We start from the raw sequence: 20,079 nt of genomic DNA, 5'->3' as shown, positions 1-20,079 counted from the left end.
ACTGATTGCAGCCAGGGACAGACATGACTTAATCACCTATCAACACCTAGCCTTATACTGTTGAAGACACATGGCATCTCACCATCACCTACCATTCATTACCAGTAAACACAACCTATTATAACTGTGTTTGTGAAACAGACACACAAGTTAGTTGGATAAGTTTATGTCACCCATTAAACATAACGATCTAATACTACAACTCCTAGTAATACATTTAAATACAAAGAGAACAAAATAAGCACTGTGCTATGGCTAGGTGGTGTGACATATAACTACATATTATGCAAGCCTAACAGAAATCTATCTTGAAACACAAGCTAAGGTTGCAATTGCACTGATCTGTAACAGGTTTTTGGCCACTGAAGTCACAACTACTGCAACCACTGAAGTCATTTGTATACACAACATCAACATGTTCTGCATGAAATACTGCAAAAGAATGTTGAAAATGAAATCAGAATAAATTTAGAGCACAGCATCCAGTGTTCAATCAATGTGCAATGTATCTGATACCTACTATGCAAGGGGACATGCTCAGCATGAAGGGGACATGCTTAATTTTGTGCTACAGGCTAAAATCTTTGTGGAACTACTATTACAGGAAACCTGGACTTTTTTTCTGGCATTTTCCTTTAATATAAGATTCCATATGATTAAAGTGGAATAAACCAATATTTAACTTATTCTTCTACCAAAATAAACATTGGAGTGTATGTTGAGTCAAAATTTAGGGTAACTAGGGATAAAACCCCCGTCTTTTTACTCTTTGCTGTCTGTGACCCATTGGGATTTATCTTGACTTCCTAACCTGGAGACATAACTAAAAATGAAAGGAAACCTCCACAAACTGTGAGGAAATCCAGAGGAAAGATAGTTGCCCCCATATAAAGGTTTTACCTCACATTTTGTTGTGATGACAGCTCTAAAATATTGGATTTCCAATTCAGTCTTGGTGACAATGGTCACCAGGACAAAAAGAGAAGGGGAATCTATCTAGCTGGAACATGCAATATAAACTTGTCAGGTATTCTAAAACAACTCTTTTTTTGGCTATACTTATATCAGATGCCCAAGATATTAGATGTGGCCAAAAGCATTGGACACCAGTATAGGGGGTTAAGAGGATGGCAGCTGCTGCCTGGCATAAACTTTATACACAAAGGTACCTATTTATTTTTTGCAATACTATTCCAAGGCATTACTCAGTTAAAGTGTGATTCCATGCTATAAGTAAGTGTAATAGAATTAATAAACTAGTAAGAGTTTTTAAGTACACCTATGCCCTTGCAGGGCAAAGCAGCAGGTCCACCTAATTGCTACAATACTCTTCCCTTTATGCAGGTATTTCCAGAAACATGGATGCGGTTCTTTTTTTCCCCTTCAACAATTCAAAGCTGAATAGCTAATTTCCAGACTCAAGTGTTGTCACATGAAGGCAGGAGGAAAGGCTTTGACCCAGTGTAGGCTCCAAACAGACTTTAAGACTGACTTGAAGCTTGCACAGTGCTTTTTTTTTTTTCTTTGGGTATTAGCAGCAAGGTGAGGTGATATGTAAAAAAGATTCACTTAGCTGTCTGCCAATGATTGCTATTAACCTTTTATAGGCCTTTACCTCTGCTCTGTGTTAGATTGAGCTTGGTCTATTGCTTTTATTGTAGGGGCTAGGCGGTCGGTTGAGAGAACGGACCCATAGTTCCTGCTCCCTGCCTCTTGCCCACATTTTCCTTTCCCACCCCCCCTTCCCTACCCCCATTGATCCCACTTTCCTCTATCGCTTCCTTCTCTCTTTTTCTTAGGCTCCTACTACTTTCATCACTCTGAAAACATTTCAGGGGCACTGGAATTATCATTCCACCCTAAGACTTTGCATAACTGATGGTCAAGCTTGGTTCTCAATGAGCTATCTACATTGTTTCTGCAAATTTGAAACATTGTCTTCTACATCCTTTCCTTTGTTCTCAATTATATATTATAAGTTTGAAGATAATTACTGCACTTTATGTTGTGCTAGAAATTGTGTTCTTCTCTTTTTGTAATCTTTATATTTCGTTCAACAAAGATTTTTATGTAAAAAAAAAAAAGAAAAAAGAATAGAATCAATTTAATGACATACAGCATTTTGCTCTGTTATAACAACAAGGTTCCCCAACAAGTGTTCAAACTACACTTTTGACAATTGTGGAACCATAGGTACACCTTATACAATTATTTACTTTCAGCAATGGTATTCTGACATTCCATGTATTCATAGATCTCTCATGGGGATGAATTTTGGGTTAGGAGCAACCTTGGTTCGATTTAGATACTTTGTAAAACTTTTGTAAAAAAATTTTTATGAAAATTCACATCTGAACATATAATGCGCTGCATAACCCTTGTCCCTGGTCAGATGGGTCCACAAAAACCAATAATCATAAATAATAGAAAAGTCCTCTGCTTCACTATAAAAGAGTGGGCTCCCAGCATCTGTATTGTCACTGTGTGTTGAAACGGGTTAGGAAAAGCTAACGAGTTTATCTAGGGAAAGATACATTGCTATACAGTGCTATACACTGCTATATTATACTATACAGTGCTATACTGTGCAATACAGTTTTATAAAGTGCTATACTGTGCTATGTAGTGCTACACAGTGCTATATTGTGCTACACTGTAGCTTGCATTGTGGTAAGTTGCCTATCCTTGTGTATCTGTGTTTACCGTTCCATAGACCTAACTGTCTTCATTAAATCTTTTTTGTATCAGCAGCATGTGTCTCTGTGCCAACAATTTACATCTTATTTTCTGATTATTAGGGTCTCTTTTCTTTTTTTTTTTTTCAACATTTTTCAATGTTATTTTCTGCTAGGGTTAAAAAAAAAGAGAGTTTCCTTTTTTTTTTTTGGGGGGGGGGGGGTGGGGTGTTTTATTTTCTCTGTTGCTATGTGGTAACTAGTGTGCATCAAAAGCATTGCGATAGCTTCGAAAAAAGCTAGGCGTCCCATTTAGTTTCCAATAAATATTACAATGAGAGGCAGGTTTAAAATGAGAAGCTGCTCATGGAAGCAGGGGGGAAGCAGGTCCTGCAGGACAGAAAACTGGAGGAGGGGCACAGTTGACTTTTATTTTGCCATAGTGGCTGACCAATACAGTCACAGCACACCCTTAACCAAAGCTTCTAGCATTGTGGGGGTGGCCTGGTGGGAGCCCAGGTTGAGGTTGTCTTCTCATACCATAATCATACTCTGTGGATGTGCTGGAACCAGGGATCTTTCCTCTCTTCCTTCCAGTGACCAAACCTTCAGCACCTATATCCTCCCTGGTATAGAGCAGCTAGTTGTCTACTAGTGTTACTAATGCACCCCCTTTCCCCTCTTGCTCCTCCTCACTGAGGCTGTGAGTAAACATTGTGATGTCCTGCAACAACCCATATGATGTTATTGCCTCCCCCAAGGTGTAGTTTAATTGGATTTGTGTATCATCAGTCAAGCCCTTGAAGCCAAAGGAAAAGGTCCTTTCCTCACTGTACTTCCTATGCCTACTTTGTTAACAATAGTTGATTATTTATTACCTTAAAAGCAACAAATTGAATATCAAGATATGACCCCTATAAACTTTTTGGAGTTCGAGGAAAATTTTTATTTATTGGTGGAGCCCAGGCTGAGGTTGACTCTCTCATATCATCATCATACTCCGTGGATTTGCGGAACCAGGGATCTTTCCTCTTTTCCTTCCAGTGACTAAACCTTCAGCACATATTATCCTCCCTGGTATAGAGCAGCTAGTTGTCTACCAGTGTTACTAATGCACCCTCTTTCCCCTCTTGCTCCTCCTCACTGAGGCTGTGAGTAAACATTTTAATGTCCTGCAACAACCCATATGACGTTATTGCCTCCTCCAAGGTGTAGTTTAATGGATGTGTGTAACTTCAATCAAGCCCTTAAAGCCACAGGAGAAGGTCGTTTCCTCAGTGTACTTCCTATGCCTATTTTTAACAATAGTTTGTTATTTATTATCGCAAAAGCAACAAATTGAATATCAAGATATGGCCCCTATAGATGTTTTGGAGTTTGAAGAAAAGTTTTCCTAGTTTGTTTTCTGTTGTAGCTTTATGTTTAGGATGTAGTAACTAAAAAGTAAAGCGAAATAATCAATTTTCACAAAAGTTTTATGGTATACAATGCTAATTGAGAAAAGGCTTTCTCTTTTTTGCTTTTAAGCCTAAATCTGCCTTTCTAGCATATATGTTATTATAAAATTGTGCAGCAAATGTATCACTGCAATAAATGGTTAGATCCCTTTTGCTTACATAGACTCTTGAAATATTCATTATTCCTTTATAGATTGTAAGCTCTAACGAGCAGGGCCCTCTGATCCCTCCTGTATTGATTTGTACTGTAAGTGTACTGTCTGCCCTCATATTGTAAAGCGCTGCGCAAACTGTTGGCGCTATATAAATCCTGAATAATAATAATAATAATAATAGAAAATGTAAAAATTCTGGCATCTGTTATATGGAATTAGGGACGAGCAAATATTCTTGGGTTCATTTTAAAACCAGTTTTTTTAAACACTCTTAAAAGTCAATAAGGAAAGGGTTTCTTTTTACTAACTAGTTTTGGTTACCTGATCTTGAAGCTATAAACCTGTATAATTGATTTGGTTTTCAAGATCACAAATGTATAAACGGAAAATGTGAAACACTTGCAGGGCTGTATCCAAAGGTATGTACACTGACTCTGCTAAGCAGTATGTAAAATCGGTATGGCATCAAAATTGTACCTACACCCTGCACCACTGCTTTTTATATTGTAAGGACCATTCTTAAACTGCAAGACCTCATAAAACAATGCAGACTTCCAGGTAGGACCAACCACTGCTCCAAGACTTCTTTATACTGACAGAAGGATACATATAATTATGAAATAATTATGTATAATCAAGGCTTTAGTTCTGTGATTTACAAGAAGTACAGAAAGAAACATTGGGGGTTATTTACTAAAGGAAAATCCACTTTACACTGCTAGTGCACTTGGAAGTAAAGTTGCTGTAGATCCGAGGACATGCAAGGAACATGCAAGGAAAATAAAAAACAGCATTTTAGCTTGCACATGATTTGATGATAAAATCAGCAGAGCTTCCTCTCATTTCAGATCTACCCCACAGATTTAGAGCGACTGCACTTCCAAGTGCACTTGCAGTACAAAGTGGATTTGCCTTTTGTAAATAACCCCCATAGTGTGTTCATGCCTGGAAAACATTGTGTTTATTTAGTAAAGTATCAAAGGAGATTTACATGCCTTTGACTTGTTTTTGCCCCTAAACACCCCTATATGTTAGCCTATTTGTCCATGCACACGTAGGCTTTTAGAGAAGTTTAGCAGGAGTGCTTAGGGGTAGAAATCTGAACACATTCAGAAAAGAAACATGGCCAGAAAAAATTCCTGACACGCCTAAACACATGTAAATGCATCTAAATGCACCTAAATGCTAGGCTTGAGCATTTAATTTATTAATTTCAATGACTAGAACAAATGAATATTCTGTCTAATGAAATGAATAAACACCCAAATGCTTGACAAGCCTGAACACATCTAAACATGCCAAAACACACATGGCTTTTCACAAGAGCCTAGTTTGCATAAGGCCTAGACTGTTTTAAAAACCCCATTCGTGTTTCAAGTAATTTAAAAAAGTTTCCATGCACATGATTGCTCATTTGGCTCATTTGAAAAAGGTTATCCCAGCCAGAATGCTTATGTTCATTAACTCAAGGTTTTGATGACACCATCCTAAGACCCCTTTCACACTGAGCCTCCCGGGCGTCAGCAGTATAGCCGCGCTATTTTTAGCGGCGCTTTACCATCATTTTAGCGGGGCTATTCCACCACTAGTGGGACAGTTTTAACCCCCGCTAGCGGCCAAAAAAGGGTATGGCGGTGCTGCCCCATTGTTTTAAATGGGCAGGGGCGGTGGAGGAGCGGTGGAGGAGCAGTGTATTCACCGCTCCTACACCGCTGCAAAGAAGCTGCTGGCAGGACTTTTTGTGATGCCCTGCCAGCGCAGCGCCCCAGTGTGAAAGCACTTGGACTTTCACCCTGGGTTTGAAGCTGAGGCTTTTTTCAGGTGCTATTTTTAGCGCTGTAGTGTCTAAAAAACGCCTCCAGTGTGAAAGGGGTCTTATACTCATTTGTCTTTAACAAGATAATGCCAGACATTGATATGTAACTGACCAATGCTTTTTAAATGGATGCTGTAAATCAGTTAATTGTATTTTCATTGCAATAATATCAACACTGGGGATTTATAAACTGTCCAGAGCAGGAAGTCTAGTGGTTCAGGTTAGTCAGGCCTACATAGAAGATATGCTATAGAATCTCTCTGAAGTAAAAACTTTGGCAGAAGACTTTGTGGTAGATATGGAGCATTCCAAAATCATGCAATTCCCCATTTATTTATACCCAGGATTTGAAAATACAAATAGACCCCTGTTTTCCTTAGGAAAACTGAACAGTGAAATAAACAATGAAGACATGAAAACCTTCCATATTGCCAGAATATGTACTAACCTGTCTCTACTTCGTCGTGAAGGGAAAGCAGCATTGCAACCAGCTACTGTGCAGACGTGCATCTCTTTCAGATGAACGTTCCTGTAGTGCAGCTTCACACTGTATGAGCTTTTGAAACTCTTTTTGCACACATAGCATATTTTAGGATCAGGACTTGAGCAGAGGTCACCCTCCGGAGAGAATTTTTGAGGGCTTCCATAGTTCAAAGATGAACCTAAGCTTTCATGAAGTGCAGCCATGCCAGCACTACCCCCATTATAAAGTCCATAGTGGCTCATGTAAAACATATCATATGTGGGGTCTGTAAACTCTTCTTTTACCTTTATAACAGCCTGCTGATGACAGTCAATGTGATTCTCAAAGTGTTTCTCATTGTCTGTCATAGACCTGGCATTACTTTCTTTATGAAGAGGAAGGTGATCATCTTCCATTGGTTCGTCACAATACTTTGGCTCAGATGATTCTGATTCATTTTCAAAATCTCTCTCATGTTCCGGGTCTTCTGAAGTAATACTGTTCGCTCTGGTGTCTGTCCTCAGAATACATCTGCCACTGCCATTTTTTGAGTAACTGTTGATGGATAACCCAGGACTTAAATCACCTTGAGAATTATCTTGGCTAATGTCATTTGTGGAGGGGCAATGATCTAGATTTTCTTCTTCCTCATCAAATTCATCAGCTGTATCAATTACTTCCTTTTCAATTTTGACAGGCATACTTGATTTCCTTGGCTTCTTCTTGGGAGCCAGGTCTGCGTTTGCATCCTGTGTTGACATGTTGATCACAGATGATGATAAGTCTTGTGACAGAGAAGAAAGAGGTTGTTCCACCCCCAGAGGTGCTGGCAAAATTGGACTAGTAGGTAGTGATGTTGGAGGGCTCACCATATCTCCTGAACTTAATAAACTTCTGTAAAAAGGAGGAACAGGTTGTACAGTCTTTAATGCAGGGAATACCAGTTGGCTGGAAAGTGAATTTTGCAGAAGAGGGTCCAAGGGTGGCGTTGAAAAGCCTATTGGAGGACGACCTGGGCTTGTTAGAGATAGGCTTGATTTTGTACTTGATATAACAGGGGTAGCTGCTCCAGATGTTGCACGGATAAGGTCTTTATCTCTATTGTTCCTCAGCATTGGCATGTGAAGCCGAGGATTGGGATTTGCACTATGCCGATTTCTACTTCTAAGAGAACTGAAAACCATGTTGCAGCCTTCAATGGTACACCTGTGTTTTATCTTAAGATGAACAGCATTGTAGTGAATTTTTAGAGTTCCCTTATCATAAAAGGTTTTTCCACATGCATTACAAAATACCCTGCCTTTTCTTGATGATGCTCCCATCCGCCTCATCCTGTGAATCTTAAAGGAACTTTTGACATGGTCAGATTTAATAATGTCATTGACAGGTGATGAGGTTTGAGAAGGGGAGGCATTACTTGGCTCTGTTTTTGGCTCAACATTTGTGATGCTACTCAAAGCATTTCTATTGGACGGTTGTTCACTCCTATTATAAGGCATGGGGGAGACCTCAGACTCACTGGTCTCTTCACATTCATTCTGATTTGAATTGTTAGGTTCCCGCAACCTTAGTCCAGGGTGTTCTAACATAAGCCCATTAGGAGGTAAACCAAGCATAGGAGCTGAGACTGGATTGATATACTGGAACGGAAGGAGGAATGCAAGGCTATTGGGCATGTTCTCAAAGTGGTGAATACTGGAAGGGTTGCTGTTTTCTAAGTGAGTGAGAACACTTGGACTCCTAGTGCGGTTGTTGGTTTCAATAAAAGTTCTTATGTCTGAATCAACCTTTGAGGAAGGAACAGCCACTGCCTGCCCTTCTTTCTCTTGAATGGCCATAAGCTCCACAATAGATTTGGTCTCTCCAAACCTTAGAAACTGCTGTAGAGTGATGATCTCTTCTTCCCGGGACATAATGGCCCAACGATCCAGGACTTTGCCAGCAGTATCCTAGAATAAACATAACAAACATATGTGAAAAAATAAAAAAATAAAAAATAAAAACAAACACTTATAAACATTATAAATATATCATTGTTTGTTTGAACAGTACAAATGAGCATGGTACTACTAATAAGTAGCTAGTAAAGAAACGTTTTGCCATTTAAATGTGGTACTTATAATCACAGCATAATAAATTGTATTAACTAATGTCAAAACAAACACAGCATCTATCACTAGAACTCTGAAACTAACTCCATGTGACCCTACCATTTTACCAATGAGATCTAGCTGTGTTGCAAAATGCTTATCATAAATGAGTATACAATGTGATATCATACTGTGCAAATAAGTAACAAGAACTGCACTATGCAGCATAAAACATTTCTCAATTTAAAAGCAGCCACTAATAGCATTTACAAGTTTACACCCATGAACAGTCAAACCCTTATTTTGTGTCCCCTTTTGGGGGGGTTTTCCCTTAATTACTAACCTGGTCACCACAAAAAAAAAAAATTAGGACAATCCTCCAAATAGAGATACTGATAACATGTATTTATAATTTATAATATCTCAGCAATAAGAATAGTAAACACTTCCTGTCTGCTTGTTGCAAGGCCATATTTAACTGACAAATTAAGACATTCCCATCTCCGCTAGGAGAGAGGTAACTAGAATGAAATATCCATGCACAAAAATGTTCACACTTGCAATATGTTTTCTTTCTGTATAGAATATTTATCATTGTATTTTCTCAAAGAACCGCCGTTATGTTAAAAACAAAGCTGTGACATAATCATTAAAGACAAATATAGGTTTTGAGGCATACCAGTGCCAAGCAATATCAGTACAGTCACACAAACATTAATCCAAAAAGGTTACTAAGCAACAACACAGTCTGGATAAGAAATTAAATGTGAATAAAAATGTAGTATTTTGGAAAGTAAACCTGTGGTTATTGTAAAAATAAAGCATGTTTCCAGACAGGAATTCTGCTTTAAAGTCTTCCAACATTTTGGTAGTCCTAAAAATATTTTTACAGCTTTTAATAATGCTCCTTAGAGCATGTAAAGTATAGGCAGCACTTTATGAGATGGTAGCCTGCACTTTTAACACCATAGCCAATATTCATCCTGCTCTTATATGTATGATCACATTCATTGCCGTAACATACTAAAACTGTCTTCGTTTTATAAAGCTTTAGCGTAAGTCTTTATATGTTCTATGAGGTAAGCAAAGCAATTTAATATTTGAAAGCATTCATTCAAATATGTTGGCACCTGGTAATGTTACTGTCATATACACACATATACAGATGCTAATTTATTACCAGGGGGCTCTGTCATATTTTACATGAGGCCTATCAAAATGATTCGACGTCCCTCGAACACAATTTCATTTAAAAAGAAGAAGATCCTTTATAAATTATAAAATAACGAGGATGTTTTAAAAATTTTAGTAAGACAAGCTCCTTATTATATGCAATTTTTTTTTCGCAATAATTCATTTACAACAATTTTGCTCAGGAGCTTTAGTCTGCTTTAGTCTGCTTGGCTGTCATCATCCTTATTGCACCGACCAAGCTACGCTGGTTGATAACAACAAAAGATCCAGATTTTACTAATGGCCTGAGACAAAAGTATGTAAAATAAAAGGTTTGTAACCTCTACTTAGTCAAGTGTATTTTTTTCATTTTTTTAAATGATGTAGTTCTGCTGAGGCACATATTTTCCAGCATGGTGAAAGAATTATGTGACCGATGCTTTAGACATTAGTTGTTTGACCCAGTTCATTATTATTTGTTCCTCAAGCAGTCTATTATTTTAAGTGAGTTTGAAGCTGAATTCTAGAAATTGGACATTTTTTAAAATTACATTGGTCCAGCTTGGTTACATCTAATCCTTATGAGCACTCTTCTAGAGGGGATAGTTCATTCTAGCTGCCTGTGCTAAATACATCCAGCACTGGTCTCTTCTGATTGCTGTTCGAGCTACTTGCTTTCTATATACCAAACACAGGGAGTCACTCACTTGGCACCCCCGCAATTCAGAGAATCTTTTTTTTCAATGAATACAAGGTGTTTTCTGATAAGACAAGGCAGGGACAAGGCAGGGTTCATGACATAATCTGCTCCTCCTTTCTGCCTCCTCCAATAAAAGAATGGCTTGTAGTCACTGAAAAAAATACAAGCAATCCCCTGTGTTCAGTGCACAGAAAGTTACTCAAGCAGCACCTAGAAGAAACACGTTTTATTTTATTACTCCAAAATGGCATTATATTTTGCCCAAAATACATAGTTATTATAGATATAATACAAAAAAACCTAGTACACAAGGGCCGAATGTCGGGCGGCATTAGCCAGTTCTGAAAAAAAACGGACGACATTCGTCCCCGTGTGTACTGGAGATGGTTTGAAAGAAGCTGATCTGCCAACTTCTGTTGAGTGGCATGACTCAAAAAGGTCTGTCGACTGGTTTCCGATCAGCACTCCCAGACATTGGCTGAAGTGTTCTGGTGGGGGTTACCCCCTGTCAAAACACAATAGAACAGCACTGCAGGGGAGATCACTGTACTAACGTTGGATAGTTAGTAAAGCAGCTCATCCTGAGGTGTCAGTGTTTTTTTTGTTCAGCCCAGTCGAACAAAAAAAAGCTACTAGTGTTTATGATGCTAATAATTTATTACAGAACAGATATTTTTAAACTTAGAAGCAATTTTGCAGGCATTTAGCATTAGAACCAACAGAGGTAATTTAAGGCAAGCCAAGTCTACTATGTGTTGACAGCCAAGTATAAGGCTAGCCACATCAACATTAGATGAGGGTTGGAAGGTATAGTCGGTGAAAGAATTGTCTTGTGAACTCGTCATTCCATGACATGCACAGATCTTTTTGCAGAGATCTGCTGGCCAACTAATCATCGCAAAGTTCATCACATTGATGCTTTATCCTGAAAGACTGCTTTTTTTCCTCAGTGATAAGGTTATCTCTAGGGTTGTTTTCTCAGTGCTAAAACATGAACACAAAAGTGAAATGATTGTACAAGTTTATTGAGAGATCACTTGTAGGAAAGGTTGTTCTATGGTTGGATCAACAGATTACCATTTCATGTTTTTATATAGCTTTGGTGGTTTTAATCCACTCCTGCATAAGTTAAAAAGACAAACATGGTCCATAAAATCATACCCATGTATTTCAGCTGGACCACTGTAACTATGTATATCCCAGCCTTTCTCAAGCAGAGTTCCAAGGCACCCTGGGGTGCCACCTAATCTTACCAGGGGTGCTTCAGCATCCTGGTTAAGAAAGGCTATGAGCTCCCACTGATCCGTCTAAGTGTACATCAGCACAACAGGAGCTCGATCATAGCAAAATGCAGAGCAGTAGAACAAGGAGATGTCTTCCTGAGTCCTGATCTTTTCACTTTCCCCTACCTGAAGTACTCTGAAGTGCAGTACATGGCAGTGCATGTGCAGGTACAGTACTGCAGTTTTTTAAAAAGGCTGTATGTGTGTGTATATGTGTGTGTATTTATGTATGTTTATGTATGTAAATGTCTTTATGTACTCACATACACATTTGTATGTATGCATGTGTGCATGTATGTTTACATGCAGGTGTGTTTGTATTTACATTACTTTTAATCTTGATCCCTAATCCTGCACAATCAGTACTGCTTTTTTAGGGCCTGTTCATCATAGTGGCAAAGACTGCACTCCTCTGAAAAGCCGTCCAGGCATTTGACAGGTGGTGAAGAGGTGATATATTGCTTTTTTAACCTCCTAAATGCAGCACCACTGTACGGCAACTTGTGTGCAATGCACATGATTGCAGGGCGGTTTCAGATTGTCCCCATTCACCTGGGGGTATACTTCTTGTCATGTGCACAGCATGTATATGACCCCAGCTGGTGCCTCTACACCTAAAGGAGGAGCAGTTGAGGGGTGGTAAAATAGCAGTATAACCACTTGGTTTGACCCCATCCTCATGTGTGAACAATACTTTGCTTCACATCTGTGCACCTGGGTGCTACAGGTAGGGCAGCCCATTCATTTTAATGGGGTGCCCAACTTGCAGAACACAGTGAAAAAAGTCCCCCTTTATTTCAAAATCACACCCTACCGATTTGGTATGCACTAAAACACACTGCGTTTTTAGAGTTAATGGCACCCCTGCAAGTTTCGCTAAAGGGCACATTGCTTGTCTGCATGTCGGGAATGCACATGACTTTGCAAACATTGTCATCATGCAGTAATGTGAACAAAGCTTTAGAATGGGGTGCCTCAAGACTGAGAATACTTTTCAAGGTGCTGTGACTGAAAAATATGGAAAAACACTGGCATACACTATACCTGGCTGATGCTCCTGGAAAATGCAAATCATTGAAGTAGACATCGCTACTCCAGTGATCTTCTCTTGTTTATGGGTCCTGTGCTGAGTGACTGGCCTAATGTATTCTAAATGGGTGAAGTGGAGAGGCGAGGTGGTGATGTCAAGACCTCCTGGTTCAGAATCCAGCAGGCCAGTTGCTAATCACAGGACCCTAAATCTAGTGGAGATGAAAATACTACTATTTAAAATAAGTGTGTGAGCTGGCGATTTGATTGCCCCACAAATAGTAAACAGTAGACAGCACTTTCAAATGTATAGTGATTATAATTACATGATATGACATTGTATTCAAAATGTTCTTATAGTTGCATTGCACAATTTTGTTTAGGTGAATGTGTTACTTGAGACCTTTTATGTATATGATGTATGTAGTTGATTATCTTTTGTAGTATACACAGGGCTGGTGCAAGGATTTTTGACACCCTAGGCGAAACCTAATTTTGCCGCCCCCCCCGGCTCAACCCCCGATCCCAACCCCATTGCCCTGCCCATGTACACCCCACCTTTTTAATGAGGGGACCAGACCACACCAGAGGTTTTTGTGTGTGTAAGGGATGCATTTTGTGTTTCGGTGTCTGTGTGTGACTGTAAGGGATGCCCATCAATGCCACTCCACCAATGCCAATCAATGGAGCCTCACCTGTGCCCAACAAATTCAGGCAGTTTCACCAGCGTCCATCAAACGTAGCCTCACCTATACCCATCAAATACAGCCTCACTCACCTTTGCCCATTAATGCCAATTCACCTGTGCCCATCAAACACAGTGACACCCATGCCCATTAATGCTCCTTCACCTGTGCCCCTCAAATAGTTTCATATGTGCCCATCAAATAGTCTCACCTGAGTCCATCAAATACAGTCTCAGCTGTGCCAATCAATGCTGCTTCACCACTGCCAATGCAGCCTCACGGGGGGGGGCTCGGTACATACTTGGCATTTTGGCAAATCAGTGAATATAAATACATATACACACATAACATTTGCAAATTGCATGTCATTGTCAATATATACAATATCATTATTATCTAAGACAGCAACAGTGTTTACTCACCACACACTAGGTGATGGTATTGGGCTCAGCAAACTTGTATCTGAGGACATGAACCTGTCTAAAATTCATGTGTACGCCTGTACGTGCCTCTGTCTGTGCCTCTTCCAGGCTCTGCCAGGCGCCATGCTATGCTCTCCACTCCAGTGTGACACGGCCAGTGCAGGAGAGCGTCTTCGGGGGAGGGGGGTGTAGTCGTTAGACACACGCAGGGGCAGACTGACAACTAATGGGGCCCCCGGGCAATAGAAGATCATGGGGCCCCCTGCGTCCCAAGCCACACCTGCGCAGGGTGACATGGGGGGCGGGAGCACAGCACAGAGGGGGACACTGTGGGTGGGAGAGCACACAATGGGACACTGGGGAGGGGGAAAGCACACAGGGGGACACTGGGGAGGGGGAAAGCACACAGGGGGACACTGGGGAGGGGGAAAGCACACAGGGGGACACTGTGGCGGGTGGGGAGCACACAGGAAGACACTGTGGCGGGTGGGGAGCACACAGGAAGACACTGTGGCGGGTGGGGAGCACACAGGAAGACACTGTGGCGGGTGGGGCGCACACAGGAAGACACTGTGGCGGGTGGGGAGCACACAGGAAGACACTGTGGGGGGTGGGGAGCACACAGGGGGACACTGTGGGGGGTGGGGAGCACACAGGGGGACACTGTGGGGGGTGTGGAGCACAAAGGGGGACACTGTGGTGGGTGAGGGCGGAAAGCACACAGGGGGACACTGGGGGGGGGGCACACAGGGAGACCCTGGGAGGGGGAAGCACACAGGGGGACACTGTGGGGGGTGTGGAGCACACAGGGGGACACTGTGGGGGGTGTGGAGCACACAGGGGGACACTGTGGGGGGGTGGAGCACACAGGGGGACACTGTGGGGGGGTGGAGCACACAGGGGGACACTGGGGGGAGCACACAGGAAGACACTGTGGGGGTGGGGAGCACACAGGGGGACACTGTGGGGAGTGGAGAGCACACAGGGGGGGACACTGTGGGGGTTGGGGAGCACACAGGGGGACACTGTGGGGGGGTAGGGAGCACACAAGGAGACCCTGGGAGGGAGGGAGGGCACAGGGGGACACTGGGGAAGGGAGAAACACACAGGGGGACACTGGGGGGGAACACACAGGAGAACACTGTGGGGGGGACACAGGGGTACACTGGGGGGGAGCACACAGAGGGACACTGTGGGGGGGGGGAGCACACAGGGGAACACTGGGGGGAAGAACACAGTGAGACACTGTGGGGAGGGGGAGAGCAGACAGGGGGACGGAGCACACAGGGGGACACTGGAGGGGGGCACGGGGGGGGGAGAGCACACAGGGGAACACGCAGGGGAACACTGGGGGGGAGCACACAGGGGAGCACTGGGGGGGAGCACACAGTGAGACACACGGGGGGAAGAGCACACAGGGGGACACACAGGGGAACACTGGGGGGACACCCACAGGGGAATGCTGAGGAGGGGACACACAGGGGGGGCACACAGGGGGACACTGGGGAGGGGACACACAGGGGGACGCACAGGGGAACACTGGGGGGGGGACACACAGGGGAACACTGGGGGGGACACACAGGGGAACACTGGGGGGGACACACAGGGGAACACTGGGGGGGACACACAGGGGAACACTGGGGGGACACACACTGGGGGGACACACAGGGGAACACACAGGCAGGGGAACACTGGGGGACACACACACTGGGGGGCACACAGGGGAACACTGGGAGAGCAAACGGGGGTAGTGTGGGGAGGGGGGAGAGCTCACTGAAATCTGGCCCAGGCCCCATTGCAGTGCCCCCTCCTTCCGATGGCGGCCCTCCAGTAAAAAAAATTAAGTTTCACTAACCAACTCACACAATGCCTGTAAGAATGCCGCTAACGGCGCGCTGCTCCTCGCCGGCCCCTCCTCTCTTCTCGTCTGTCCTAGGTGATGTAGTGTACAGTGCATGCACCTGCGACGGACGGACGGGAGGGAAGGAGGGGCCGGCGGGAAGCAGCGCGCTGTTAGCGGTATTATTACAGACGCTTTAAGGGGCTTCTCGTTGGGCCGGCCACGGGCCCCTAATGGGTCCGGGCACTCGGACGGCGAACGAATGACCGATGGGTCAGTCCGCCCCTGGACACACGTCAGAGCGCAGAGCGTGGGATGGGCTGGTGCTGCTGGACACATGTCACTATTACTCAGAAGTCAGAACTATCTCCGCTCTGAGTCAGAGCGCAGAGTGGAGAGCGGGCTGGGGGGGTGGGATGGCCGCTGCAAACTTGTCGGGGGGGGATGTGCTGGACAGTGCGGACACATATTATGTCACTGATGTGTCAGCGCGGAGACCGGGGGGTGGGGCCGGAGACCGGGGACCTGGGGCGCTGCTTCACACATGTCAGAGGCTCTGAGGGCTGCCTGGTGTATAGTGCAAGCTCTATGGACAGTGCGGGAGTAGGATAACCAGCGGCCGGCGGGCGCCCTAGGTGGCAGTGCGCCCTAGGCGGCTGCCTAGTCCGCCTAGTGGTAGCACCGGCCCTGAGTATACATGCTAAATTACCTCTTGGTTTGGAGCCCAAATATTACCCTAGTCTTGTACTTTACACTTACTGATTGGAGGAGAGAGCAGATATATGACCTTATTAGTGAACCAATGCTCCTTCAGCATCCAGTCAACCTTTTGACAACGTAACCATTTAGGACTGGGCTTTAGTGTGTGTCAGAAGGTGGACTGTAAACATTATAAAACAGGCTCAACAGAATTGTTGGCAGAAAACATTTCTAACATATGAATTTATACTGTGTATTTGGCTGTTTGTCTACTGTGTGCTTTAGTCCATAATCCCATAATCTATAAAGTAAACAAATCTGAAGTTATAAAGTTGGAATTTGTAAAAGAAAAAACCTGCTATCTTAGTACAACATTCCAAATATATAATAACATGGTGTATTCTTTTTCCTTTTTTTAATTTAAAGATTTGGGTGTGCTTTGACACTTTTATTCTAGCTAACCTATCTTGTGAGCAGGTTTTTCCAAAAATGTGTAATTTGTTCTTACCAGTTAGCTGGCCTATAGTTTATTGCAGCATGAATACATGGGTAAACAATCATCACATTATGTCAAAAAACCTGATTCATTTTCTAAGTTTATTAGTATGGTCCTATTTGTGGCAGTAGAACACTGAAAAATGGTACACCAGCTCTTTGAGCTTCAAAAATTACTACCACAGATTCAAGATGATATTCCTCAATAGAAAGCAAGTTACTATGTGTGCCTTAGGTTCTACTAAAGCATTGCATTATATTTCTAAAAATCCTTACATCTGTCACTATTTCAACATTTAATACATTATACCTCGGATTATGTTACCTAACTCACAAACATACATTTTCAAATGCTATGTAATTAAGTGTACTTCCAATATTTTTTCTATTGCTGTTTGCACCCCGTTGTGTTACAAAAACTTAACAGCATCTGCTAGATGACCTCTGGACAGGGCTTATTATCTTGAAGAGCAAAAGAAGATTTTTTTATTAAGACAATGTAGTGTGCAGTCCTCTCCTCTCATGAACTGATGATATGATTGCAGCTGACCTGCAGGCAAGGATAAAATGTGTGAGGATGTGACCCAGACATAAGGACATACTTTGTCCAACATCTGAGTCACGTCTGAAGCAAGGGATGAGTGCAAGATGATTAGCTTTGAAGATGTAGGCTGTCAGCTTAATATCTTGCATAAAGAGTCAAACACAGGGTTCACTGAAGTACTTTCAAGAGTAAAAGCATGTAGAAGATCTGAAAGGTACATCACTTTTTAACATTTTATAAGAAATGGAAGCTAGGACTATTTCTGATATACATGCCATATGCCAAAAATTAAAAACAGTCAGTGTCCCTTTTCGAGTCAATATAGTTAGTAGATGCCTAGAGGTTGATTTACTAAAGCTGGAGAGTGCAAAATCTGGTACAGCTGTGCGTGGTAGCCAATCAGCCTCTAACTTTAGCTTCTTCAAATAAGCTTTCACAAAAAAAAAAAAGGAACTTGATTGGTTTCTATGCAGACTGCACCAGATGTTGCACTCTCCAGTTTTAGTAAATCAACCTCACAGTGTCAACTGATACATAAAAAAATTAACTTCATACTGAATTCAGTGCTGTAAGTTGTTAAAAAGAAGAGAATCATCTAAAGGCTTTTTAATCGCTTCCCGCCCGCTCTATAGCTGAATGACAGCTATAGAGCAGACGCTCTCACCCGGGAGGCCGTCCCTGGACATCCTCGTGTTTACTTCCGCATAGGGGAAGTTTTGTGTTTGCCATGTCCCCCGGAGACAGGCAAACACAGATCGCTGTTAACGGCCTTTTACAGCATGATCGGCCTATCCAATGAGAGATGATCTCATATGTAAACATATGAGATCATCTCTCAGCGCCGCTCTCCCTCCTCACACAGACAGCGTGTGAGAGGGGAGAGATGAATGGCTGCAGCGGCCGTAAGTGAAAAAAAAAAAAAGTGGGCAGGAAGGGTGTTTAAGTGCCCAGTAAGCAAGTGGTTAAAAACAGGTATTATTTTTTTACTAATTTTGTATACTTTCATTATCTTCATTAATGTTTTCACAAACTGAACTGTTAGCTCACGTTAGAGGTCCAGTCCTCCAAAAACTGATATTTCTGGTTAATGCTGTTAAGTCGAAGGTTTTGTACACCCTGTATTGGAGAGTCACTTGTCCAACTACATTTTTTGCTATAAAAAAAATCACAAATAAATAGGGCATGTGAGGCTGCTGATAATGGCTACAGCAGCTGGACACAGATAGGCAATTGAGAGCAGGGATCTTGCCACCTCAACCCCCTTGAGGTAAAAGAAATGGTTGAATTTGCTAACATCGACTGAAACCGAAATATCTGCTTTGGTTGGACTGAGTTATAAATGTGTGATGTTCAACTTTTGTGAATGGTTATTAATTGATTTTCTAAATTCACCATGAATATAAGAAAATAATATGGCCATATGTTTTAGATTGATTGGATAACATCACAAATACACACAAAGCTACATAAACCATCTATGACCTTGAAAATTAAAAATGATTAATATACAGCATGTGTAGTATTTCAGGGTTGTATACACTATATCAAGCCATGAAGAGGAGACTTCTAACAAATTTGCATTCTACTGCTTTTTCAAGAATGTGACTACTTTGCAATTTGATTCCAGAGCATAGCTAAGCTGTGAGAACAATTGCTGGTGTGATTGGAAGATGTGAGGTGAATGTCTGGGCCATTGTAAAAACACGTGAAGCCTTTCCAGTTTATCACATCTGTGTGTAGGTCTTATATACTGTACAGCTTTTACTACTGATATTAGCACAGCAATAAGGATTGATAAAGTAATGTGTGTGTAATACAGCACATCTGCTCCCTCTAATTAATTCTACAAAGCTAACCTGCCATCACTGGAAATGCATTCTTCAAGCTTAAAACCATATATAAGCTGTGCAAGGCAATCTAAGTGCATTCACCTGCCTAGGTCCACTTGCATGTGCTGCCTATCTGTTGCCATATAGTCTGGGGATACAAAAACAAGTTAGACTTTCCCCACTGGGCTAAAGTTTTCAAACAATGATGGGCTTGCCGAAACAAGCATTGTGGGTCCTGGGCAAACTCATGATAAATGTAAGCAGCCCAGCAGCTGAAAATCTCCCTGAATTTTAAATTGCATGAATGTTTCTGTGACCTGAATTTCCCATTAAAGAAAAGAAAATACAGATGTGTGGTGACTGGGACTCGATTCAGCAAAGACGTGGGTGGTGATTGTGCTGTATAATTATTTTTCCCTGTGTATGATTTAAAGGTGATGTATATTTTATTATGTCCAGGATTAAAAAGTAAGCCTTTTTAAAATATATTTTCTTATGAAATGTTGCATTCTATTTTGTAGCTATCTATCTAGCCAGTAGGTTGAACTTGAGGTCTTTTTTCATGTTACCTCTATTTCCTTACCTTCTGCTAAACAGCTTGTTGTTTAAAGGGCTCAATAGCTTGAAACAAAATGTTTCCACACAAGTGAACAAAGCATAACAGTAACATATCTTGTTGTAGTAGAAAGAGTCCCGTAGGTAGTTTAATTGACAGAGGCGCCC

At 42.1% G+C, this 20,079-nt stretch overlaps 1 protein-coding gene across 4 annotated transcripts in view; it reads right to left on the bottom strand.

The window, feature by feature from the left end:
* BNC2 (basonuclin zinc finger protein 2) overlaps window positions 1–20,079 on the bottom strand; it is a 793,258-nt gene that overhangs the window by 38,598 nt on the left and 734,581 nt on the right. For all 4 annotated transcript variants that reach the window (XM_077475239.1, XM_077475236.1, XM_077475237.1 and 1 more), the window contains one exon: window positions 6,552–8,515. In XM_077475239.1, the coding sequence (XP_077331365.1) occupies window positions 6,552–8,515 (1,964 nt within the window). The remainder of the gene's footprint in view (window positions 1–6,551; window positions 8,516–20,079) is intronic.

Source organism: Lithobates pipiens, unplaced genomic scaffold, assembly GCF_037356315.1.
Source record: "Lithobates pipiens isolate NorthernLeopardFrog02 unplaced genomic scaffold, aLitPip1_a1.2 Scaffold_13, whole genome shotgun sequence".
Lineage (NCBI taxonomy): Eukaryota > Metazoa > Chordata > Amphibia > Anura > Ranidae > Lithobates > Lithobates pipiens.
The sequence above is the reverse complement of the archived record's forward strand: the minus strand, read 5'-3'. Positions and strand labels throughout refer to the sequence as shown.